The sequence below is a fragment of the Macaca thibetana genome, chromosome 1 (genome assembly GCF_024542745.1).
Source record: "Macaca thibetana thibetana isolate TM-01 chromosome 1, ASM2454274v1, whole genome shotgun sequence".
Taxonomy (NCBI): domain Eukaryota; kingdom Metazoa; phylum Chordata; class Mammalia; order Primates; family Cercopithecidae; genus Macaca; species Macaca thibetana.
The window spans coordinates 2,719,224-2,744,751 of record NC_065578.1 but is presented as its reverse complement, the minus strand read 5'-3'; the positions used below and the strand labels follow the sequence as shown (position 1 = coordinate 2,744,751).

The 25,528-nt window shown below is 52.8% G+C and overlaps 1 protein-coding gene across 2 annotated transcripts; it reads left to right on the top strand.

Moving 5' to 3' along the window:
* The first annotated feature begins 749 nt into the window (after positions 1–749).
* WRAP73 (WD repeat containing, antisense to TP73) lies at positions 750–24,997 on the top strand. Of its 2 annotated transcripts, XM_050803963.1 has the most exons (12): positions 750–922; positions 3,725–3,877; positions 4,686–4,802; positions 12,082–12,154; positions 14,891–14,994; positions 15,795–15,881; positions 16,528–16,662; positions 16,748–16,825; positions 18,463–18,568; positions 23,559–23,684; positions 24,124–24,315; positions 24,643–24,997. In XM_050803963.1, the coding sequence occupies exons 1-12, from the start codon at positions 854–856 to the stop codon at positions 24,783–24,785; spliced, it is 1,383 nt and encodes a 460-aa protein (XP_050659920.1). In that variant the 5' UTR covers positions 750–853; the 3' UTR covers positions 24,786–24,997. The 2 variants fall into 2 exon arrangements, with proteins under 2 accessions (XP_050659920.1, XP_050659992.1); XM_050804035.1 differs by lacking the exon at positions 3,725–3,877 and having other exon boundaries at positions 756–922.
* The last annotated feature ends 531 nt before the right edge of the window (positions 24,998–25,528 follow it).

Genomic DNA, 25,528 nt, shown 5'->3' with positions numbered 1-25,528 from the left:
TCGCTCTCCGGTGCCTGGGGCGGCTGCAGCTGGGCCCCCAGGTCCCGGACCCGCACAATTCTTCGCCCGGTGCCAGCCCAGATGCGCGCGGGTGAGGCACTGGCGGTGCCCGCGATCCACGCGCTCACTTCGCCCAGTCAGCGGCAAATTCGTTCTCTCCTTGATCTCAGTGGCACTGGAGCGTGAGGCAAGGGCCAGGAGGCAGGTTGCGGGGCCGGACTCAGCAAAAGCAAACAAAACCCCAAGCAAACGAAATAAATACTTATACATTACATACACGATATAATATATGTGCGACAGACACCGTATTACGTATTAAAGATATATTTGTATGCAAACATATATTTACATGTAAACATACATTTACATATAAATATAAATATATATGCATGTGTATACACACGCAGACACACAGGTCGCCCAATTAAATTTGAATTTCAGATTAGCGAGTAATTTTTCCGTATTAGCATGTTCCGTGCAATATTTAGGAACATACCTATAACTAGAAAGCGATTTGCTGTTAATCTGAAATTCAAATTTTACTATGCTTTCTACATTTTTATCCGCAGCCCTAGTTGGAGAGGACCCCAAGGCCTCCCGGCCTTGAGGTAAGGTTCTCTGGTCAGAAAGCCCGTGTCGGAAGAAACGTGGGCGTTTCCCTTACAGCCCTGCGGTACAAGAACTACAAGCCCCACAATGCTGCGCGGCCCCCTGCGGCGCTGATAGGCTGCAGCTCACTTCCACTTTCTGACTTCCGGCCTCGGAGGCCGGAGGAGGCGGTTGCGGACTCCAGCGCGTCCAGGGGTCCCGCGGGTTTTCGGGCGCAGGGTGGCGCCCGCGGCAGGCGGCGGCCATGAACTTCTCCGAGGTGTTCAAGCTCTCCAGCTTGCTCTGCAAGTTCTCCCCGGACGGCAAGTACCTGGTGAGCGGCGGGGACCTGGGCCGCGGGCAGGACATCCTCGGTGCCAGCGTCCCCGGCGGGCAGGGCCGGGGGCGGCCGCGTGGCCCAGGGGTGGAGGCAGCTCGGGGATCCTGCAGGTGCGGTGCCCGGACAGGTGCAGGGCCCGGGCAGGTACCCGGGGCAGGCGCAGGGCCTGAGCAAGTGCCCCAGACAGGTGCGGGACCCAGGAAGATACCCTAGGCAGGTGGGAGGTCTGGGGAGGTGCCCTTGGAAAGGTGGTTATCTGCAGTGCCGACTGCACACAGGTGAGGGTATAGGACATGTCGGCTCTTTGTTGTTATTTTGTCACAAAAGGCAAATTGATCATTCTGTTGCCTGTAAACTGGTAAGTGGTGTGGCTACTTTGTCATCTCTACTTCTCCTCTAATTCTCCTCTACCACATGCCGAATAAATGATTTAAATGCTAGTATCCTATCCCCAGGTAGGGAAACAGTTGTCCTCATGGCTGGGATTTGAGGTCTTTGTTCCATGGGTGGCAGAAAGGTGCTTAAATCACAGAGCTATAACTTTTAAGCTTCAAAACATACAGTGTATGTACCTGGATGCCTAGTAGTGTATATCCTCAGAAGAGGGGGATAACCCAGATGCCGAGTACACATGTCCTCAGAAGGGGGATAATTGGCATTGGAAAGCCACTAAGAAAAAACATGCCTCCTAAAAAGTGGGATTCATTTTCTTTATCCACCACCTCTGCTAACTGACTGATGCGTCAGGATGCTTTTTCAGGTTTTGCCTCCCCTGACAGTCCTGTGCTCTGTCTAGCCTTTGAGAGTTTAACTCTCAAATTACGTTTTTACCTCTTCATGGAGGTTTTATTCCAAATCACATAAAATATCATCAGCTACCAAACAGAAAACCTCATCAGTTTAAATGGCACCTCAGCCTTGGTATATTTTTCAACGTGCCCCCTCCCCAATTAAATTAGAGGTTTGTTTTTTGTTTTTACCATTTGTGAAAATTTCAGTGAATTATAAGGAGAAAGAGTACATTTGCTTGCCTAACTTGGGTGTTTTTTCTGGCTCCTACGCTTGTCAAAATACCCTGAAACACTTGGTAATGATCTGTTACTGGCATCTTCTTGAAAGTCCTGAGGACTGGGGAGAGCAGGTCCATGCTTCTCGTTTTAGTGTCTTGCAGTAGAGTTTATATGGTTCCTGAAGGTGTTGGTAAAAATATTCCATGTCATAAGGAATTCACTGTAACTGATCACAGTTTTCAAAGCTACAGTGTGAGAAAGTAAGGGCTGCGATAGCTGCTTGTTCCAATCTGCAATCACCCGCCCGTCTCTCATCTTTCCGATGGAAAACTAATGTGGCTTTCTCTTTTGGTATCAGTTCATAAAACACAAACTAGTTTGACCTTGATAAGTAAAACTAACGAAGCAGTTAACATTTAAAAATCAGTTTTTGATCTTTAGACTGTAGTATAATATACAATCAGCAGGTGAGTACTCAGGTGTTATTTATACTTGAAATTGTTTGCTTAGATAGGGACATAATCAACAAATATGGACATGAAGAAACTATCTTTAAGAAAATAGTGCTAGGCCGGGCGCGGTGGCTCACGCCTGTAATCCCAGCACCTTGGGAGGCCGAGGCGGGCAAATCACAAGGTCAGGAGATCGAGACCACGGTGAAACCCTGTCTCTACTAAAAATACAAAAAATGAGCCGGGCGAGGTGGCGGGCGCCTGTAGTCCCAGCTACTCGGGAGGCTGGGGCAGGAGAATGGCGTGAACCCAGGAGGCGGAGCTTGCAGTGAGCCAGGATCGCGCCACTGACTCCAGCTTGGGCGACAGAGCAAGACTCCGTCTCAAAAAAAAAAAAAAAAAAAAAAAACAAAAAAAAAACAACAACAACAAAAAAAGAAAATAGTGCTAACACTTGAACATTTCCTGTTTTGTATTAGGAATAGGTTAACAGAGATAAAGGAGCATTATATGAGGTGTCTTTACTTGTGCAGAAGTGAAAGCCTGTCTTTCGACCTTCCGTTGTTTTGGTTCTGAGTTCGGCACTGCATAAGAGGATTGAGGTGTTCCTTGCCATTTTCCTTGTGAACTGGGAAGCCTTGATTCTTATCCTTTATAAATTTGAGGAAATTGTCTAAAAGTGTTTATAAAACTAAGAGAGGGTTTTGGTTATTAGTTCACAGAAGAGCTTTTTCTCAATGCTACTTCCCATGTAAGTTTAGTTTTTGACATACAGTTAAGAAGGGACTTAAAAATGTCTTAGCTTTAAGTGGCAAGTTAAAACATACTTTTGGTCAGACGTGGTGGCTCACACCTATAATCCCAGCACTTTGGGAGGCCGAGGCGGGCGGATCACGAGGTCAGGAGATCGAGACCATCCTGGCAAACATGGTGAAACCCCGTCTCTACTAAAAATACAAAAAAAAAATTAGCCGGGCGTGGTGGCGGGCGCCTGTAGTCCCAGATGCTCGGGAGGCTGAGGCAGGAGAATAGCGTGAACCCGGGCGGTGGCGGAGCTTGCAGTGAGGGGAGATCGCGCCACTGCACTCCAGCCTGGGCGACAGAGTGAGACTCCGTCTCAAAAAAAAAAAACAAACAAATCCTGGTTTGTATATTTCAACATTACCCTTGTAGGAACTGATCTTTAGGGGCTGGGGATGTCACTGATGATCTAGATGTGAAACCTCTGGCAGGAGACAAGGCCACAGTCACTGAAGGCCGGGGCAGTAGCGTTCCGAAGGCCCCCCTCTTTTGGAGTGGAGAATGTCAGGTGCCTGCTTTCTCGTATTTTTTAGGCTTCCTGTGTCCAGTACCGGTTAGTGGTCCGGGATGTGAACACCCTTCAGATCCTTCAGCTGTACACGTGCCTAGACCAGATCCAGCACATCGAGTGGTCAGCCGACTCACTCTTCATCTTGTGCGCCATGTACAAGCGAGGGCTGGTGCAGGTGTGTGCTGCTGCGTCGCCTAGAATGTGGACACCTTCTGTGTGCCACTTGGAAGGCGGGTTTTTTCCTGTGCCTTTCTAGTTTGGAAAAAAAAGTCAGTGCAGCTCAAAGCAAGTTTGCAGCACTTTGGGAGGCCGAGACGGGCAGATCACGAGGTCAGGAGATCGAGACCATCCTGGCTAACACGGTGAAACCCCGTCTCTACTAAAAAATACAAAAAACTAGCCAGGCAAGGTGGCGGGTGTCTGTAGTCCCAGTTACTCGGGAGGCTGAGGCAGGAGAATGGCGTAAACCCGGGAGGCGGAGCTTGCAGTGAGCTGAGATCCAGCCACTGCACTCCAGCCTGGACGACAGAGCGAGACTCCGTCTCAAAAAAAAAAAAAAAATTATAATGTTCTCTGAAGTTCAAGAACACTTAAACTAAGGAAACTAACGTAGTCTTAATTTCTAAGCAATATAGTTGAGAAGCAGGAGGTGTTGACAGACAGCAGTCTAGCCACTCGGACATGGTGTGTTTCAGGAAGTCCTAAGAAGTCATGTTTTCTTATGTGTCCAGAGCTTAACTAAATGAGGTCTTAGGAATGACAATGTGAATAAACTATTTTAAAACGACAACGAAATGAAATCACCAAGAAGCGTGGCTTACTTTTACAGTGGAACCCAGTACCAGCCCTTCATCATGAAAGGTTGTAAGACACCCTGTGCGATTGGGTCTCCGTTGGTTTTAAGCCAGCTGTCTGTCGGCGAGGCCTCGCTGTCAGGTGCTGATGAGTTCGCACTTGTGTGTTTCTTTCTTCTCTCAATCCAGGTCTGGTCTTTAGAGCAGCCCGAATGGCACTGCAAAATAGACGAGGGCTCGGCCGGGCTGGTGGCCTCGTGCTGGAGCCCGGACGGGCGCCACATTCTCAACACCACGGAATTCCATGTAAGTGTCAGCCTCAAGGCACCTCACTGGCCGTGTGATCCTGTCCTCTGCTCCCAAAACAGCCGGGGAGTGTGCGAGGGGATGTTTGGAGTGTGCTAGTCTCTGCTCATCCCCAGGGGATGCATTCTAAGACCACCAGGGGATTCAGATCATACCAAACCCTGTATTTCCTATGTTTTTTCCTCTACAGCATACCTGTGGTATATTTAATTTATAAATTAGATACAGTTAGAGATTAGCAGCAATAATCATATAGAACAAGGATGACAATATACTGTTTATAATTGCATGGATGGAAGATTTGGTCTTACTGAAGATCTTAGCAACAACCTCAGCATAGGATTGTTTTTTTCTTTCCTTGTCGCGTCAAGAACTTTCAGCTTCTCATTTAAAGGAAGCACTTTGCGGCTTTTCTTTGGCATATCCAGATGGCCAGCACCACTGCCCATGCTTTAGGCTGTTACTGAGTCAGATAAGGGTGTCATGAACACAGACACTGTCTGCTGCCCTGGGTCTGATGACCGAGGTGGCTCCTGAGTGGCTGATAGATTAGGGGGGTGGAGGGGGGCCGGGAGCGTATATAGTGGTGTGTATATTTTAGGTCAGAACATTATAAGCCATTAAGTATTATTGTCTGATCTTTTGTCCAGTTTTAAAGAAAAAATTTTTAAAATCTTAATTTAGACTTTTTAGGATTTTGGCAGTCCCTATTCAGCGATAGAAAATGCCCTGTGATATAAGCCGGCTCGTACTTTTCCTTCAGGAGCCGGGTCTTGGGGGTGGCTCCGGGCGTCGGCAGCTGCTGATTCACCTGCTGTAGGTACCGCACACCAGCCTCCATGCGGAGGGGAATGTTGACATCCGAGAGTAAATCAGAGGGATCTGGGATAGGAAACTGCATTTTAAGTTAAAATTAGGCATATGTCAAGTGTTTAGATACCAGGTCTTTGGTGCCCGCAGTGTCTTTTTAAGATACAGAAAAATGCACGAATCTCTTTAATAATGTGCTTTTCTGATGGGGTTAGATCCCGGTGTTTCGGCCCAAGTCCACTGAGTGCTCGTAGCCGTCTGGGCTGCTGGCTGCACCTCGGCAACCCTCCGTCCCGCTGCGCCGCGCACACCGCGAGGAAACCCGCCGTCCCAATGCACTGTGCACACCACGTAGCTGATGGCACTTGGGAGGACTTCTCCCAGCGTGAGGCTGCAGACGCCCTGTAGGGTTTCATTCGACTTTTTTCAAGCTGGCATCGGCTGGGATAAAGTTTTATCTGGCCATGAGGGGTTGCTGAATCAACTGCTTCAGATGGCTGGATGGGTTTACATCTTTTTCAGTTTAAATTTTAAAAAACATTCTAAATCTGATGTCTGCTATTATGGGCTGTCAGAGAATAAGACAGGAACCAAAGGCCCACCTACGTCTCCGCACTATGTATTGACATTGGAAGACACCTTCAGCCCGAGTTTTTCAGAGAGGATAATTTGAGCTTTTCATGCAGCTGAGTCTAACAGTCTTCAGGCCTGTAATGCTTTGGGCCCAAATCTGTCCTCCAGAAGGCTCACGGCATGGGGTCAGCCTTGCTGTATTCTCTTATTAAATGGCCCAGAAGGAAAACTACCATCTATGGAGTTTAGAAACCTTAAAAGATGTATGAAAACCTGGTTTTGTTGAGCCTCCCATGTCACACACACCAATATTGAAAACACCTTTGCTACTGATTTTTCATAGAGTACGTTTAGATGACATTGTTCCACCTAAGACTAAGGTCATGACCACATTGCTGGTGGCCTTAGAGGAAACGTTAAGACCAGGTGGTGGACGAGGACTGGTAACCTCATGGCACGGGGCATCTTGACCAAGATATCAAAATGTGTCTCCAACTTTGCATGCAAACTTAAATGACTGCAAGTGAGGAAACAAAACCGGAATTCCAGACGTGTCTGCTGGCCAGGAAGGGAGCCTGCAGCCACCATCCATCAGTCTCATTCACAAGAGCGAGGACCAGGCCCGTTCTCTGGGGCTTAGCGGGGCCACTGGGTCCCCTTCTGAAGGCACCACCCCATGTCCAGGCCTTAGCGGGGCCTCTGGGTCCCCTTCTGCAGGCACGACCCCATCTCTGGGGTTTAGCGGGGGCCACTGGGTCCCCTTCCGAAGGCACCGCCCCCTGTCCGGGGCTTAGCGGGGCCACTGGGTACCCTTCCGAAGGCACCGCCCCTGTCCGGGGCTTAACGGGGCCACTGGGTCCCCTTCCGAAGGCACCACCCCACATGAGGGTGTCGTGGAGCATGAGAGATGTCCCTGCCTCTTGCACTTTAACGTGAAAAGGCAAGCTTGCGCCCTTTAGACAAGGTTCAGTGAGTCATCAAAAGCAGCTCACCCCTAGGCCTGCAGTGGAACACCGCCATGCTTTCAGAGCCCTGCTCTCCCTCGTAGCAATGCCCTCCCCACCCGAGGGCACCTTTGTCCTGCATCTTGCGTGAGTCACATCCTCACTGTTCTTGAGTCTCACTATATAGATGTGTCTAAACACCACATTGCTTGGTGTGCAGTGTAAAGTTGATTTATAGGGGCTCGTACTTTGCAGTCTCTGCTGTTGCTTGTTCACGTCACTGTTTTTAGACTCCTCCGTGTTGACAGGCATCGCTGGGCCTTCCCTTCCTTGTGAGGAACGCCATTCAGTCCTTCCCTGCTAGACGTGTGTGTCTCCACGGACTGTGTGGCTGTGAATGTATTGTCCACGTCTCCTGGGCACATATGCAGAGAGCCTCTCTAGGAGAGCCTTGCTTGGCCGTAGCAGATGGAGAGGTTTCATTTGCCAAGGCTTTTGTGGCAGGATTACAATGATTCCATCCAGGCAACTAAATGATACTGCAGTTTGGATTTAGTTTGCATTTCCCTAATTATTGGTGAGGTTGAGTGCTTTCCTATCTTGTTTCATTACACACATGCTCACACACATGCTCACGCGCTCACACACGCGTTCACACATGCGCTTACTCACGTGTGCTCACACGCGCTCACACATGCGTTCACACACACGCTCACTCTCACACATGCGCTCACACACGTGCTCATGCGCTCACACACACGTGCTCACACATGCGCTCACAGGTGCTCACTCACGCTCACACACGCTCACTCACACGTGTGCTGACACGCTCACACGTGCTCATGATCACACATGCACTCACACACACCCTCACGCGCTTACTCTCACACGTGCGCTCACACACACGCACTCACACATGCGCTCACATGCACGCTCACACATGCTAACTCTCACACGTGTGCTCACACACTCACATGCACTCACACATGCGCTCACACACACACACACATGCTCCATTTAAATGAAGCAGGTTCACATGGAGTTTATGGTGGGGCACAAAGTGAATCCATTTCTACCTTTTCCCAGCAGCATTTTTTTTTTTTGAGACAGAGTTTCATTCTTGTACCCCAGGCTGGAGTTCAGTGGTGCGATCCAGGCTCACTGCAACCTCCGCCTCCCAGGTTCAAGCAATTTTCCTGTCTCAGCCTCCCAAGTAGCTGGGATTACAGGTGTGCGCCACCACGCCCGGCTAATTTTATATTTTTAGTAGAGATGGGGTTTCTCATGTTGGTCAGGCTGGTCTCAAACTCTCGACCTCAGTTGATCTGCCCACCTTGGCCTCCCAAGGTGCTGGGATTACAGGGGTGAGCCACCGCGCCTGGCTCCCAGCAGCATTTATTTAGAAGACTATCTTCACCAGCTATAGCAGGAACTCAATTCCGTTATACCTGCAGGATCATTTCTGGTTTTCCATTCCGGTCCACTGTCGGTCCATATATGTGCCAACGCCACACTGTCTACATTATTGAGGTTCTGTAGTATGTTTGAATATCTGCTAGGACTGATTTCTCTTCATTGCTCTTGTAGTCTGTCAGGTTTAAAAAAATTTTTTTTTTTTGTAGAGTTGGGGTCTCCCTTTGTTTCCCAGGCTGGTCTTGAACTCCTAAACTCAAGCAATCCTTCCTTCCCAGCCTCCTGTATAGCTGGGATTACAGGTGCACAACAGTACACCCAACTCTGCCAGATTTTTAAATGTATTTTTGAGACTTTGTTGTTAGCTGCATACAAACTTTTAACTGTTTGTAAACAGATTTCCTAGTGAAGCAGTTTTCATGCTTTCACGGTGGCCCAAGCCTTTTGTTGTAAAGTATTCCTCTTTCTGTCTCATGGTTCTTTTTGTTTCAGAGTCTGATTTTTCCGGTACGAATGCGGCAGTGCCACCTTTCTCTTGGTTAGGATTTTCATGAAATGTCTTTTTCTATCCTATTACCTTCTACATTTCTACATCCTTAAACTTGAGTGTGTTGTAAATAGCCTATATTTAGCTTTAAAAATACATCCAGACTGAAAACTTTTTCTTATATCTGAATAAAGGCAATTAAAACAATTTATAAGCAATAAAATTCACCCACTTTAAGAGGATAGTTGAGTGAGTCACTTTGCACATTGTTGCCACCATGATCAGGACCGAGGCTGTTCACTCCATGGTGCGGGGCTGCTGGTGCCCCTTGTGCTCAGTCTGTCTCCCACCTGTGCCCGGCAGTGGGTACCTGCTGCGGGGCGAGCAGCACTACCTCCTTGGAATCCCATCTGCACAGAGCCGTGGTGCGTGGACCTGTGCGTCTGCTTCCTTTCCCCTGGCGCCTGGCTGGTTTTCAGTGTGCTGGGTCGTGGCGTGGATCGGTGGCACGTTCCTCCATCTTGAGAGTGCTGGGTTGTGGCATGGATCAGTGGCCTGTTCCTCCCATCTCGAGTGTGCTGGGTCATGGCCTGGATCCGTGGCCCATTCCTCCCATCTTGAGTGTGCTGGGTCGTGGCCTGGATCCGTGGCCCGTTCCTCTCACCCCGAGCATGCTGAGTTGTGGCCTGGATCCGTGGCCCGTTCCTCTCACCCCGAGCATGCTGAGTTGTGGCGTGGATCCGTGGCCCGTTCCTCTCACCCTGAGCATGCTAAGTTGTGGCCTGGATCCGTGGCCTGTTCCTCTCACCCCGAGCATGCTGAGTTGTGGTGTGGATCCGTGGCCCGTTCCCTCCATCTTCAGCACACTGGGTCGTAGCGTGGATCAGCAGCCCATTCCTTCCCTCCTGAGTGCACTGGGTCGTGGTGTGGATCCCTGGTTCTCTCTTCCTGCTGCTGGGCGCTGTGGAGCCCATCCCATGAGTCTCTGCTGGCTTCTCCAGTGCTCAGGGGAAGGTAACAGCGCTGATGAAGGTGTATATTTAACCACCTTTTTTTCTTACTGGGCTTTTTAAAGTTGCAAACAGTTATCTTTGAAAGGTTTTTTGTTGGTTTTTGTGGGAGATGAAGGTAAAAATGAGGCTTAAAGTGCTCCGTGCGTTTCCTAAGATGTGCCTGAGTGGGCAGCCTCGGCCAGGCGCACCCCACGGGGATGCAGGGCTATGGGTGGGAGATGTGCTTTTCTCCTGTGACTCTGCAGTGGGCTCTGGAGGCGGGTCTCTGCCCTGGATGGCACAAGGACGCTCCTGATGCCCAGAGGCTCGGGCGCTCCACCCCGCCTTGTGGGTCTCTGCCCTGGGTGGCACAAGGACGCTCCTGATGTCCAGAGGCTCGGGCGCTCCACCCTGCCCTGCTGATGCTGAGCGGCTTGGGCAGGGTTTCAGCCTCAGACACGCTGGTGGGAAGTAGCACGCTTCCTCGCTTAGGCCCCAGCACCCTCCTTGGCCTCAGCTTGTGGAGCTGTTAGAGGAGCAAGTGCTCCGTCCAGCTGGAGTTCCGAGGCGCCGGTCCCCAGAAGGGCCAGTGTGTTTCGGGTTCAGCATCAGCACTGGAGCCCTGCCGTGCTGCCACGGTGACCCCTGGAGCTTGTGGATCCACTACCTGTGTGTTCAGGACTTTTCTCCTGAACGCCGTGTATGTTGTTTGGAGACACAGTTACAGACATCGGATTTTCTTTTCTCTTGTAAGAAGAGATGATGCGTAGACATTTAAATTAATTCATTTGTTAATATCCTATACTGAAAACCTGGCAGCGTTTGGAGGAGTGACATTGTGGACACGCGATGCTACACGCTGCGTGTGGCTCCAGTTACTGCTGGAGGCGGTCCCCACCCCGGGCCTCATCCTCACCGAGGGCCCCTGCCTGACACACACGGACCTGGCAGTCAGCACCGCACCCCGCACGGAGCCGCGCAGCCCTGTGTTCCTGCACACGGAGCTGGCGGTCAGCACCCCACCCCACATGGAGCCGCGCAGCCGTGTCCCGCCCCCCGCACACGGAGCTGGCGGTCAGCACCCCACCCCGCACGGAGCCGCGCAGCCCTGTGTCCCTGCACACGGAGCTGGCGGTCAGCACCCCACCCCGCACGGAGCTGCGCAGCCCTGTGTCCCTGCACCTTGTGTCCCCACACCTTGTGTCTCCACACCTGGGCCACATTTCAGTTAACTACCAGATTCATCAGTGGGCCGGGTATGTGGGAAGCATGATGATTCCCTGGTGGGCTCCACAGCGTCTCAGTGGGAAATGTAGGTGGAGGGACGCGGTAGCCCTGTAAGTCCCGCGGCGCTGCCACGGGGAGGGCCGGACCACCTACTGCGGTGCCTCTCCCCCAGCGGGCACGGCCTCATTGGCCTGGTTAGGAAATCATCTTTTGGCCTCACCGTGCCAGTCTAGTCGGCTCTCAGCTCCCTGAGTCAGGGAAAGGGGTGGAAAGGTGGACAGTCCAGCAGTGCATGTTCTAGAACCCTCTGCAGATGCAGCCGGGCCAGCGAGCACGTGCAGGAGGTGGGCGGCCACCTTCTTGGGTGTTGAGTGACTGCTCCTGCCTCAGGGCTGCAGATGCAGGCTCACAGCCCCCTGGTGAGTCCCGGAGCGGCAGCATCCAATTTCCACATCCTCTGTCTTCCCATAAAGGAGACCTAACGTGGTAGTTTCTAGATAAGATTTTTCTCTAAGTAACTCAGGGTTATTTTAACCTGCAACCTGTGGTCACTTTGAAAAAGCTAATGAAAATGCACTTCGATTTAACTTTGTGTCACTCAATATTGGTATAAAACAACAACAACAGAAAACCAAGAGCACTAAATTTACCTTAACCACAGTAAAATATGCATTTGAATATTCCGGTAGGAGGGTAGGAATCCCCCAGGTCCTGACAGATCCACTCCAGCAGTCAGGCCTGTACTTGGGGATGCTTGGGCGGGTTGAGGATTGAGACAGTCTCTAATGATGCTAAGGAAGTGTTTCCTTTCTCTTTCCCTTTTCCCCCAACAGCTGCGGATAACCGTCTGGTCCTTGTGCACAAAATCCGTATCTTACATCAAATACCCAAAAGCTTGTCTGCAGGGTGAGTCGATCGGAGCTACGCAAAAGCCATTTCTTTGCAGCTGTTTGACTTTTTGTCATGGGAAGTTTCAAGTAGGCAGAATTAGCTTCAACAGCATATCAACGCATAGCCCGTCTGTTTGTCTCTCTACCCACCCCGCCGACAGCGTATCAACGCATAGCCCGTCTGTTTGTCTCTCTACCCACCCCGCCGACAGCATATCAACACATAGCCCGTCTGTCTTTCTACCCACCCCGCCGAGAGCATATCAACGCATAGCCCGTCTGTTTCTCTCTAACCCCACCGACGACATGCATATCAACGCATAGCCCATCTGTCACTCAATTTTGTCTCTACCCACCCCACCGACAGCATATCAACGCATAGCCCGTCTGTTTGTCCCTATACCCACCCCACCGACAGCGTATCAACGCATAGCCCGTCTGTTTGTCTCTCTACCCACCCCGCCGACAGCGTATCAACGCATAGCCCGTCTGTTTGTCTCTCTACCCACCCCGCCGACAGCATATCAACGCATAGCCCGTCTGTTTGTCTCTCTACCCACCCCACCGACAGCATATCAACGCATAGCCCATCTGTTTTCTCTACCCACCCCCCCGACAGCATATCAACGCATAGCCCGTCTGTTTGTCCCTATACCCACCCCACCGACAGCGTATCAACGCATAGCCCGTCTGTTTGTCCCTATACCCACCCCGCCGACAGCGTATCAACGCATAGCCCGTCTTTTTCCCTCTACCCACCCCGCCGACAGCGTATCAACGCATAGCCCGTCTGTTTGTCCCTCTACCCCCCCCGCCGACAGCGTATCAACGCATAGCCCGTCTGTTTGTCCCTCTACCCACCCCGCCGACAGCGTATCAACGCATAGCCCGTCTGTTTGTCTCTCTACCCACCCCGCCGACAGCGTATCAACGCATAGCCCGTCTGTTTGTCTCTCTACCCACCCCGCCGACAGCGTATCAACGCATAGCCCGTCTGTTTGTCTCTATATCCACCCCGCCGACAGCATATCAACGCATAGCCCGTCTGTTTGTCTCTACCCACCCCCCCGACAGCATATCAACGCATAGCCCATCTGTTTGTCTCTATACCCACCCCACCGACAGCATATCAACGCATAGCCCGTCTGCTTCTCCCTATATCCACCCACCCCTTGGGCTCTTTTGAAGTAGGTCTTAGGTCTCCTCATGCTTCATCTGTAAATATTTCCATGCGTGTCTCAGAAAGGCAAGAGTCCCCTTTTAAAACATGACCACAGTGACTCAAGAGAATGTGGCTTAAGACGTGGAAGAACAGTGGCGTTGATGCCAGTCTCCTTGACCTTGGTGGCAGAGCTGGGCGTTCAGACCCCTTCCAGCCGATGCCTGTCGAGAGGCCCACCTCAGACATTCAGTTCTGAGCTTTCTCTCTTCTGTGGACTAAATATGATCTCTGCGAAGGCAGGAGGTCTTGCCGTCATCTCTGGGCATCCCGGAGGGATATGTGACCAGTGTCCCTTCCTTGTGGAAGTCTGTGAGCCATCTGGAAGAAAGGGGGCCGGCTCAGGGTGGCCCACCACCAGCACGTCTAACTGGACAGTGCAGAGCTAGTGGGAGGCGCCACTCCTGAGTCCTGAACAACACGCAGTGTCTTTCACGGGATGAAACGCTACATGGTTGAAATGATGCTTTCATTCTTCTCTGTTGCTGCCAGCGGTTTGGAAATTGCATTTGAATAAAATGCAATCACACTCTTGTTTTTCGTTTTTATAGTTGGAATATTAGCGTCCCTCCAGATGAGACACACATTTCTTGAGTGGACACCATATTAGCACCCCTCCAGATGAGACACACACATTTCTTGAGTGGACACCACGGTTTTGTCATTTGAGGTATTCTTTTCACTCATGAATGATGAATTCTGGCCTGGGCTTTTAAAGCTAATACAGAACTGGCAAATAGATTCTAACATTTTCAACTAGTTTCTTCCACATTTTCGTCTTATGATTGTTTTTTTGAGACAGGGTCTTGCTCTGTCACCCAGGGTGGAGTGCAGTGACGCAATCACAGCTCAGTGCCGCCTTGACCTCCTGGGCTTAAGTGATCCTCTCACCTCAGCCTCCTGAGTAGCTGGGACTACAGGCACACACCACCACACCCGGCTGATATTTTGTAGAGACGGGGTTTCGCCAAGTTGTCCAGGCTCCTTTCAAAGTCCTGGGTTCAAGTGATCCACCTGCTTCAGCCTCCCAAAGTGCTGGGATTATAGGCGTGAGCCACCACGCCTGGCCACACATTTTCATCTTTAGTTTACTTCTTCCAAATAATTAAATTCAAAGGTAAAATAAACATGGCAGGAAACAGCCACCTTTTGCCTAGCTGGAGGTACCCCTGGGTGTCCCGCAGCTTAGCCATGGGGGAATTCGAAGGCCTTGTGTTTCTCAGTCACATTTGTGATTAATCAGAGGTCACATCACTTGGTATTTTTCACAGAGCCTTGCAAACCAGTTCCTGTGTGTGTACAACCCTCCCCCAGCACGCACTGTGTTGTGAGGGGTGAAGCCACAGTGCCTCGGGGTTTCTCCTCTGCGCTAGAATGTTCTCGCCTGTCTGAGGAGCAGTGCTCGGCATTGTGCCATTTCCCTTCTTTTCACTTCTGCTTTCTCTTCCTCCTCCTTCCTTCTGAATTACTACTGTGGTTTCTCTTGCTTGATTTTGTGGCCGCTTGATTTCAATGCATTTTCCCTTCCCGCAGGAATCACCTTCACGAGGGACGGCCGCTACATGGCGCTGGCAGAACGGCGCGACTGCAAAGATTACGTGAGCATCTTCGTCTGCAGTGATTGGCAGCTCCTGCGGGTAAGGCGTCCCCCAGACTGGAATGAAGTTGTCCTGGTTGACTGTGGAGGGACTGAGTGAAGTAGATCCTTTTCCAGATTCCAGGGGATCTTTAGTAGGATATGGAGCAAGGTGATGTTGTATTAACAAAGGGCAGGTGCACTGTGAATCGCTGCCAGCGGCACCCGGTTGTGTGTTCAGGAGACTTGGTGAAAAGGACACATGCCCGGGTTTTTTAAAGTGAAGATGCCGTCACATTTGAGCCCTTTTCCTTGTCCTGTGTGATGGTGTTTGCGCATGTGTGTGCCACGTCGGGAGTGGGGAGGACATGGAAGTTCACCTTGGCTGAGGGCCTGCGTTAGGCAGGGCGCTCTGCCAGGTGCCCAGGTGCCCCCACAGCAGACATGTGAACACGATTCCAGCACAATCCATCGTTAAGGTACAGCAACCTCTGGAATGCTGTCAGAGCACAGAACCCAGGACCCAGGCAGTGCTCTGGAAGGGACTTGTCTGAGCTGGGTCTAAAGGAGTGAGCCTGGCCAGGCAAGGAAAGGTGAGCGGGGAGAGTGCACATGAGTGCAGGTGCGGGGAGACCAAGCCGCCCTCGTGGGCTGGCCAGGCACTGATGCTGGCACCTGTGGGGGGTGCAGCCCTAGCAGCAGCTCCACAGGGATTTCCTGCATTTCCAAGATAGAGCTGTTGAGATTTTGTCCATTTCTATATAAGAAAATTAAGTGCATTAAGAACATAAGTTATAAATGCAATTATTTATTTACAAAAATATTTTCCAAATTTAATGTTGCCCCCACTTCCTTTGGAAGCATTTTGATACGGACACCCAGGATCTCACAGGGATCGAGTGGGCCCCAAACGGCTGTGTGCTGGCAGTGTGGGACTCCTGCTTGGAGGTATGAAGATGGCCAGGTGACGTGTTTGCTTTTGAGAGCTTTTCCCAGAATTTCATGCTTTCTGACTGCTGCAATATAGTTAGCTTTATCTTATTTCAGATAACGAGTTGAGCTTTGTTTTAAAAGACAGGGTTTTGCTCTGTCACCCAGGCTGGAGTGCAGTGGTGTGATCACAGCCCACTGCAGCCTTGACCTGGGCTCAAGTGATCCTCCCACCTCAGCCTCCCCAGTAGCTGGGACCACAAGCGTGCACCACCATGCCCGGCTAATTTTTGTATTCTTTGTAGAGATGGGGTTTCACCATGTTGCCCAGACTGCTCTTGAACTTCTGTGTTCAAGTGATCTGCCAGCTTCAGCCTCCCGAAGTGCTGGGATTACAGGCCTGAGCCACGGTGCCCGGCCGAGTTGAACTTTTATCAGCGAGCCATTAGGTTGACCTCCCAATTTCCCCTTTTTCTCATGCTCTCACTGCCTCTCCAGTGACTGTCTCAGTTCTAGCTGGCAGTTCCAGCTTTTCCGCGGCCATGCGGACAGTCCTGCCAGCTTTGTGCTGTCTGCACCAGTGTCGCTCTGCAGCACCCACCTCTGTGGCGTGTTCCCAGCGAATGGGACGTATTCATCGTTAACGGAAGTGTCTCGTCTGCAGTACAAGATTCTGCTGTACTCCCTGGACGGCCGGTTGTTGTCCGCGTACAGCGCTTACGAGTGGTCCCTGGGCATCAAGTCTGTGGCCTGGAGCCCCAGCAGTCAGTTCCTGGCGGTTGGGAGCTACGATGGAAAGGTGGGAACCAGTGCAGGGCACTCAGGAAGTCCGACTGCCCAGCCGGCCGGGCCCTGCCTTACCTGTGCATGGCTTCTTTCCTCAGGTGCGCATCCTTAATCACGTGACTTGGAAAATGATCACGGAGTTTGGGCATCCTGCAACCATTAATAATCCCAAGATAGTAAGTCTGGAACACGTGTTTCTGCCGGAGCAGGCTGCTGGGGAGGGCGGTGGGAAACCGCTCCTTAGCTTTTGCTTTCTTGATTGTGGTTTATTATTTAAACCGGGCACTTCCATCACCGTAAACTTGCTACTGTGACATTTCACATGTCTGGCCCTGCCCCGGCCTTTGTTCGTCCTCCTCCACGCTGTCCAGAGGGTCTGAAGTGGGCCTTGCCCTGGCCTGTCCTCTGCCACTGCCACCGCAGCCCGGGTGTCTCCTTCGTGGTCTGTCTGGATGCAGATCCCTGTGCTGTACAGAGTGGTCGGGGTCTCCTGCCCCCAAACACTGAGCATCTGCTGTCGTGCCAGGCACTGTGCTCTGGGCCGCAGCCAGAGGAGAACAGACAGACACCTGCACCTGCAGAGTGCGGCTGGAGAGACAGGGAAGGGGCTGGAGAGCTGGGTGTCTCCATGGGGTGGCAGGGAGTGGCCACCAGCGAGGGATCAGGCACAGATGCTGAACCAATGTTCAGGGGTTCGGGGAGGGAGCGTTCCAGGCCAAGGGAATAGGAAGTGCAAGGGCCCCGAGGAGTGGGCCACTCATCCATGTGTGCAGTGGGCACTTGCCGCACCTCTGTATGCGGTGGGCACTGCCCTGGAAGACAGTCGGGGGCCAGAGACAAATGCTGCCCTCCTGGTGTTGACCTGCAACCGGCAGAGCTGAGTGAAAGGCGGCTTGGATTCGATGAAGAGGCCAGTGAGTGGCTGGGGCTGGGCATTCCAGATCAACCACAGATGGGGATGCATCCCAGAGGGTGTTTAAGTGCAGACCAGGAGGAGGAGCTGAGGAGCCGCGCAGTGTCTGGGCAGAAAGGGCCACTGCCGGGGACGCATCCCAGAGGGTGTTTAAGTGCAGACCAGGAGGAGGAGCTGAGGAGCCGCACGGTGTCTGGGCAGAAAGGGTGTTTAGGCAGAGGGGCCTCCTGATGTGGCCAGTGGTTTGTGTGGCTGGAGGCCAGGGCATCTGGACAGATGAGCCAGAGCAGAGCTGGCCACACAGGTCCTGAAGGTTTGCCTGCGATTCTGGCATTCTCCAAATCCCTTCGCCACACAGCAGCAGAGCGCGCCAAGCTTTAAAGGCACGAACCAGGCCAGGTGACTCCCTTACCTGGGGCTCTTCAGGGGCGCGGGGGCTGCCCGCCTTCCACTGAGCCTGGGCCGCTGTCCTTTGCTTGGCAGGCTCTGGGGCACAGATGCCCCCACCTCAGGTCTGTGTCTGCCGCTCCTGGGGCCTCCGCTGTCTTGGCGCAAGTGTTCTGTGTATCCCCTTATCACGGGGAGAAGGCCAAGCCCGTTCCCTTGCTGGATGATGGTGGCTGCAGTGGCCTCCCGTCTATAATCACAGGGCACACATTTGCTGCCTGTGTCTCATAAGGGTGGGCTCCCCAGCAGGACATGAGCGAGGGTGGCTGGGTGATCTCAGCTCTCGGGACTGCGGGATTCGTGTTTCCGTCTCTTTCTCCCAGTGGCAGCAGGACCAGGTGTCATGGCAGGTGCACGCCTGTTGACCATGTGCCGTCACAAGCATTTGCCACATCTATCCTCATCTTCCGGGTCCCTGTCCTGAGCTGGGCGTGGCCACCTTGTGTCTTTCAGGTGGTGTATAAGGAGGCCGAGAAGAGCCCGCAGCTGGGGCTGGGCTGCCTCTCCTTCCCGCCCCCGGGGGCCGGGGCTGGCCCTCTCCCGAGCTCAGAGAGTAAATGTAAGTAGCACTTGTGATGACATTTGTTTTCCTTTTTAATGCAAGTTTCCTCATTGTCCAGATAAACTTCGGATGTTCCTTATGTTTCAAAAAAATTTTTTTCCTTTCCGTGCTTCCGGCCAGCGTGCCCCTCAGCCTGTTGGCTGGAGGTTGACTGAGGTCTGAATTGTGTAGTGGGCCATGAATGCGCGGCTTCTGTTACTGAATATGAGCCCTGGAGACCAGGATCTGACAGCGGGAGCTCCGAGGGGGATGTTTTCCAAAGAAACACTTTTCCGTGGGTGGTGCTCAGAGCGCGTCTGGAGGCCGGCGGTGCTCCCGAGCGCTGTCTCCAGCTTGAGGCCCGATTCTGATGCAGCCTCTTGACTCTGGGCATTTCCTATGTGTCTGTTTCCGCATCACTGAAATGGGCACAGAAAAAGCACTCACCCCACAGGGGCACGAGGGCATCTGAAGGTTGCAGGTAGAGGAAACGGTGCCCCGAGGGCTGATGGACCCACCCCGGGGCTCGGTGTGTGCTCAGGACGGGTTAGGACAGGTGCAGCCTGGCACACAGGAGGCGCTCCCCAGGAGCCCAGGGGCGTCCTTGTTCCACAGCTCCTGCCTCTGCTGTGATGATGGTTTTCCCACAGCCGGAAAGTCTAAGGGTACTGATGCTGGGGTGGAAGGGATTGTGAACTCAGATTTCCACAGCTCCTGCCTCTGCTGTGATGATGGTTTTCCCACAGCCAGAAAGTCTAAGGGTACTGATGCTGGGGTGGAAGGGATTGTGAACTCAGATTTCCACAGCTCCTGCCTCTGCTGTGATGATGGTTTTCCCACAGCCAGAAAGTCTAAGGGTACCGATGCTGGGGTGGAAGGGATTGTGAACTCAGATTTCCACAGCTCCTGCCTCTGCTGTGATGATGGTTTTCCCACAGCCAGAAAGTCTAAGGGTACCGATGCTGGGGTGGAAGGGAGTGATGATGGTTTTCCCACAGCCAGAAAGTCTAAGGGTACCGATGCTGGGGTGGAAGGGATTGTGAACTCAGATTTCCACAGCTCCTGCCTCTGCTGTGATGATGGTTTTCCCACAGCCGGAAAGTCTAAGGGTGCGATGCTGAGGTGGAAGGGATTGTGAACTCAGATTTCCACAGCTCCTGCCTCTGCTGTGATGATGGTTTTCCCACAGCCGGAAAGTCTAAGGGTACCGATGCTGGGGTGGAAGGGATTGTGAACTCAGATTTCCACAGCTCCTGCCTCTGCTGTGATGATGGTTTTCCCACAGCCGGAAAGTCTAAGGGTACTGATGCTGAGGTGGAAGGGATTGTGAACTCAGATTTCCACAGCTCCTGCCTCTGCTGTGATGATGGTTTTCCCACAGCCGGAAAGTCTAAGGGTACTGATGCTGGGGTGGAAGGGATTGTGAACTCAGATTTCCACAGCTCCTGCCTCTGCTGTGATGATGGTTTTCCCACAGCCGGAAAGTCTAAGGGTACTGATGCTGGGGTGGAAGGGATTGTGAACTCAGATTTCCACAGCTCCTGCCTCTGCTGTGATGATGGTTTTCCCACAGCCGGAAAGTCTAAGGGTACGATGCTGAGGTGGAAGGGATTGTGAACTCAGATTTCCACAGCTCCTGCCTCTGCTGTGATGATGGTTTTCCCACAGCCGGAAAGTCTAAGGGTGCGATGCTGAGGTGGAAGGGATTGTGAACTCAGATTTCCACAGCTCCTGCCTCTGCTGTGATGATGGTTTTCCCACAGCCGGAAAGTCTAAGGGTACGATGCTGGGGTGGAAGGGATTGTGAACTCAGATTTCCACAGCTCCTGCCTCTGCTGTGATGATGGTTTTCCCACAGCCGGAAAGTCTAAGGGTACGATGCTGAGGTGGAAGGGATTGTGAACTCAGATTTCCACAGCTCCTGCCTCTGCTGTGATGATGGTTTTCCCACAGCCGGAAAGTCTAAGGGTGCGATGCTGAGGTGGAAGGGATTGTGAACTCAGATTTCCACAGCTCCTGCCTCTGCTGTGATGATGGTTTTCCCACAGCCGGAAAGTCTAAGGGTAAAGTAAGGGGGGTGGAAGGGATTGTGAACTCAGATTTCCACAGCTCCTGCCTCTGCTGTGATGATGGTTTTCCCACAGCCGGAAAGTCTAAGGGTGCGATGCTGGGGTGGAAGGGATTGTGAACTCAGATTTCCACAGCTCCTGCCTCTGCTGTGATGATGGTTTTCCCACAGCCGGAAAGTCTAAGGGTGCGATGCTGGGGTGGAAGGGATTGTGAACTCAGATTTCCACAGCTCCTGCCTCTGCTGTGATGATGGTTTTCCCACAGCCGGAAAGTCTAAGGGTGCGATGCTGGGGTGGAAGGGATTGTGAACTCAGATTTCCACAGCTCCTGCCTCTGCTGTGATGATGGTTTTCCCACAGCCGGAAAGTCTCAGGGTGCGATGCTGGGGTGGAAGGGATTGTGAACTCAGATTTCCACAGCTCCTGCCTCTGCTGTGATGATGGTTTTCCCACAGCCGGAAAGTCTAAGGGTGCGATGCTGGGGTGGAAGGGATTGTGAACTCAGATTTCCACAGCTCCTGCCTCTGCTGTGATGATGGTTTTCCCACAGCCGGAAAGTCTAAGGGTGCGATGCTGGGGTGGAAGGGATTGTGAACTCAGATTTCCACAGCTCCTGCCTCTGCTGTGATGATGGTTTTCCCACAGCCGGAAAGTCTAAGGGTGCGATGCTGGGGTGGAAGGGATTGTGAACTCAGATTTCCACAGCTCCTGCCTCTGCTGTGATGATGGTTTTCCCACAGCCGGAAAGTCTAAGGGTACGATGCTGGGGTGGAAGGGATTGTGAACTCAGATTTCCACAGCTCCTGCCTCTGCTGTGATGATGGTTTTCCCACAGCCGGAAAGTCTAAGGGTGCGATGCTGGGGTGGAAGGGATTGTGAACTCAGATTTCCACAGCTCCTGCCTCTGCTGTGATGATGGTTTTCCCAAAGCCGGAAAGTCTAAGGGTGCGATGCTGGGGTGGAAGGGATTGTGAACTCAGATTTCCACAGCTCCTGCCTCTGCTGTGATGATGGTTTTCCCACAGCCGGAAAGTCTAAGGGTACGATGCTGGGGTGGAAGGGATTGTGAACTCAGATTTCCACAGCTCCTGCCTCTGCTGTGATGATGGTTTTCCCACAGCCGGAAAGTCTAAGGGTACGATGCTGGGGTGGAAGGGATTGTGAACTCAGATTTCCACAGCTCCTGCCTCTGCTGTGATGATGGTTTTCCCACAGCCGGAAAGTCTAAGGGTGCGATGCTGGGGTGGAAGGGATTGTGAACTCAGATTTCCACAGCTCCTGCCTCTGCTGTGATGATGGTTTTCCCACAGCCGGAAAGTCTAAGGGTGCGATGCTGGGGTGGAAGGGATTGTGAACTCAGATTTCCACAGCTCCTGCCTCTGCTGTGATGATGGTTTTCCCACAGCCGGAAAGTCTAAGGGTGCAATGCTGGGGTGGAGGGGATTGTGAACTCAGATTTCCACAGCTCCTGCCTCTGCTGTGATGATGGTTTTCCCACAGCCGGAAAGTCTAAGGGTACCGATGCTGGGGTGGAAGGGATTGTGAACTCAGATTTCCACAGCTCCTGCCTCTGCTGTGATGATGGTTTTCCCACAGCCGGAAAGTCTAAGGGTGCGATGCTGGGGTGGAAGGGATTGTGAACTCAGATTTCCACAGCTCCTGCCTCTGCTGTGATGATGGTTTTCCCACAGCCGGAAAGTCTCAGGGTACGATGCTGGGGTGGAAGGGATTGTGAACTCAGATTTCCACAGCTCCTGCCTCTGCTGTGATGATGGTTTTCCCACAGCCGGAAAGTCTCAGGGTGCGATGCTGGGGTGGAAGGGATTGTGAACTCAGATTTCCACAGCTCCTGCCTCTGCTGTGATGATGGTTTTCCCACAGCCGGAAAGTCTAAGGGTGCGATGCTGGGGTGGAAGGGATTGTGAACTCAGATTTCCACAGCTCCTGCCTCTGCTGTGATGATGGTTTTCCCACAGCCGGAAAGTCTAAGGGTGCGATGCTGGGGTGGAAGGGATTGTGAACTCAGATTTCCACAGCTCCTGCCTCTGCTGTGATGATGGTTTTCCCACAGCCGGAAAGTCTAAGGGTGCGATGCTGGGGTGGAAGGGATTGTGAACTCAGATTTCCACAGCTCCTGCCTCTGCTGTGATGATGGTTTTCCCACAGCCGGAAAGTCTAAGGGTACCGATGCTGGGGTGGAAGGGATTGTGAACTCAGATTTCCACAGCTCCTGCCTCTGCTGTGATGATGGTTTTCCCACAGCCGGAAAGTCTAAGGGTGCGATGCTGGGGTGGAAGGGATTGTGAACTCAGATTTCCACAGCTCCTGCCTCTGCTGTGATGATGGTTTTCCCACAGCCGGAAAGTCTCAGGGTACGATGCTGGGGTGGAAGGGATTGTGAACTCAGATTTCCACAGCTCCTGCCTCTGCTGTGTGATGGTTTTCCCACAGCCGGAAAGTCTAAGGGTGCGATGCTGGGGTGGAAGGGATTGTGAACTCAGATTTCCACAGCTCCTGCCTCTGCTGTGATGATGGTTTTCCCACAGCCGGAAAGTCTCAGGGTACGATGCTGGGGTGGAAGGGATTGTGAACTCAGATGCTGGCAGCTGACAGAAAAGTGCCGAGGAGTTGGAGCTGCTGACATTGCAGCTGGGACCTGTCCATGCTCCTCTCCAGTCACCCCCAGCACGTGGGGTCCACCCCCCACCGAGTCGGGCCTGGCAGGTGATGGTGCCACTCTTATCTGGGGCACTTGCAGGCAGGCCCCTCGCTGCAGCTGCCAGGCTCTGCTCAGCTTTTCCTGCCCTCGGGCTGCACTTTCCTCCCCTTTGAACAGAGGAGCTGGGTTCGTGGTGCCTGATGCAGGCACAGCAGCCTCTCAGCCGCGTACGTACTTCCTGAAAGGGTGATGATGGCATGTTCTTCTGTTGGTGTTCTAGATGAGATCGCCTCTGTCCCAGTCTCCCTACAGACCCTGAAACCTGTTACCGACAGAGCAAACCCGAAAATCGGCATAGGAATGCTGGCATTTAGTCCTGACAGCTACTTCCTGGCGACAAGGAATGGTCAGTTGTGCTGACGCGGGTGCTGTCTCGCCCCTTACTGTGTCCTGTGGCCCCAGGTGTAGAAGCAACTGGACACAGCACCTCCTTCCAAGTTTCTGCAGTAGTCGAGCTGCTGGGCCTGCTGTCCTGCAGCAGCTGCAGGCCCACACGTGAGCCAGGAGGCCTCCGCCTCGCTCACTTGCTCTGCTCTGCTGAGTAGAAAGCAGGGCTGGGCACACTGCAGCCCGTCTTTTGTTAGTGATGGCCATCCTGGCCCTGGCCAGGAGCCCTGCAGGGCCCAACTGAACCCAGACTGCAGGGTGGAGCCGCCCCACCCTACCGGTTCTTCCCCTCCCCTCCTGTGGTGTCAACAGCAGAGCAGAGGGGCAGGGCCGAGGGGCAGGGTGACACAGAGGAGTCAGGCAGGGATGACACCGGTGCCCTGTCCTTCCTTCCTCAGATAACATCCCCAATGCCGTCTGGGTCTGGGACATTCAGAAGCTGAGGCTGTTCGCGGTGCTCGAGCAGCTGTCCCCAGTGCGCACGTTTCAGTGGGACCCACAGCAGCCGCGGCTGGCCATCTGCACGGGAGGCAGCAGGCTCTACCTGTGGTCCCCAGCGGGCTGCATGTCGGTGCAGGTGCCTGGGGAAGGTGAGCACATCCCTGAGGCCACGGACGTGGCAGGCTTGCTCTGTGCAGTCTGGCGTCACACGGGCTGAGCTGTTGAAGCCCAGCTGCTGTCTCCAGCCCTCAGAGTCTGCATAAACCTCAAGGCTGGCACACAGGGGACCTGCTGCCCTCAGCTTTATGGGCTAGAAGCAGCCTCTCCCTGACTTGAGGCAGCTCTGGGGCTCCACCCTGGCTCTGCCTATGTGGGTCACTCCAGGCACTGTGCTGGCCTGCAGGACAAGGGGGTGCCCATCCCGCAGAATCTGGGCCTCTCCCGCTGTAATCCTCTGGCCACCTGTCTCTCTCTAGGCGACTTTGCAGTGCTTTCTCTGTGCTGGCATTTAAGCGGAGACTCGATGGCCCTCCTCAGCAAGGATCACGTCTGCCTCTGCTTCCTGGAGACGGAGGCATCGGTCAGCACAGCCTGCAGACAGCTGGGCGGCCACACGTAGCAGTGGTGCAGTAACGTGCGTGCAGAAACGGGCTACTCTGCGTGTTTCCAGTGTGGGAAAAAACAGAGCTTCACCAGGAAGTTCTCCACCTGTGATGGTCTGGATTCAGTGATTGATTCTATTTTTCTAAAGCAAAGCATTTTTGTAAATATGTATGGTATAAAACTGGAGTTATTATTATTTGAAGTAAACACTTGCTGATTCATACAACTGCTTCTCTTCTCGAAACATTTAGGTCACAGGCAGGTTTTCTAGGTTCGAGTTTCTGGTCAGTCTTAGGGAAGATGGACAGCCCTACAGTAACTGAGCCCTGGGCCACTGAGCTCCCGCCAGACACCCGGCCTGCTCTGGGTTTTCTATTTGGATGTGTTAGGACAAGGGGGGATCTCTGTGGGGCACATCCAGCCTCCCCACAGTGGGTTTGCTTTGAAGTGTGGGAAGGGAGCCTTGGCACCTGAGCGCAGCGCCACCCCCAGGTCCAGTCCCCTCAGGACGGAGCTGCAGGTCCCTGATCCACTGAGTCAGTTCCTCAGGTTTGAGAACCAGTGCGCGTGGGTCTCCACCCTGGCTATTTGCAGAAGTGCCTAGAACCACCCAGAACCATCCCATCAGTCTCTCCAGCTGGTGCTCGGCAGGCAGCCAGGCTTGCTTGGCACCACAGGTGGGGGGCTCAGAGTTGCAAACCTAGGTTGTTGCGTGCCGTCATCTCTCTCTGCAGAGAACCATACTCAGCACTGCTATGA

Excerpts from the sequence above, each read along its gene's own strand:
- WRAP73 (XM_050803963.1), top strand. The coding sequence starts at position 854 with ATGAACTTCTCCGAGGTGTTCAAGCTCTCCAGCTTGCTCTGCAAGTTC. Across the intron at positions 3,878-4,685 it reads ACAAGCGAGGGCTGGTGCAG|GTCTGGTCTTTAGAGCAGCC; the intron begins GTGTGTGCTGCT and ends CTCTCAATCCAG. Across the intron at positions 23,685-24,123 it reads CTTCCTGGCGACAAGGAATG|ATAACATCCCCAATGCCGTC; the intron begins GTCAGTTGTGCT and ends TTCCTTCCTCAG.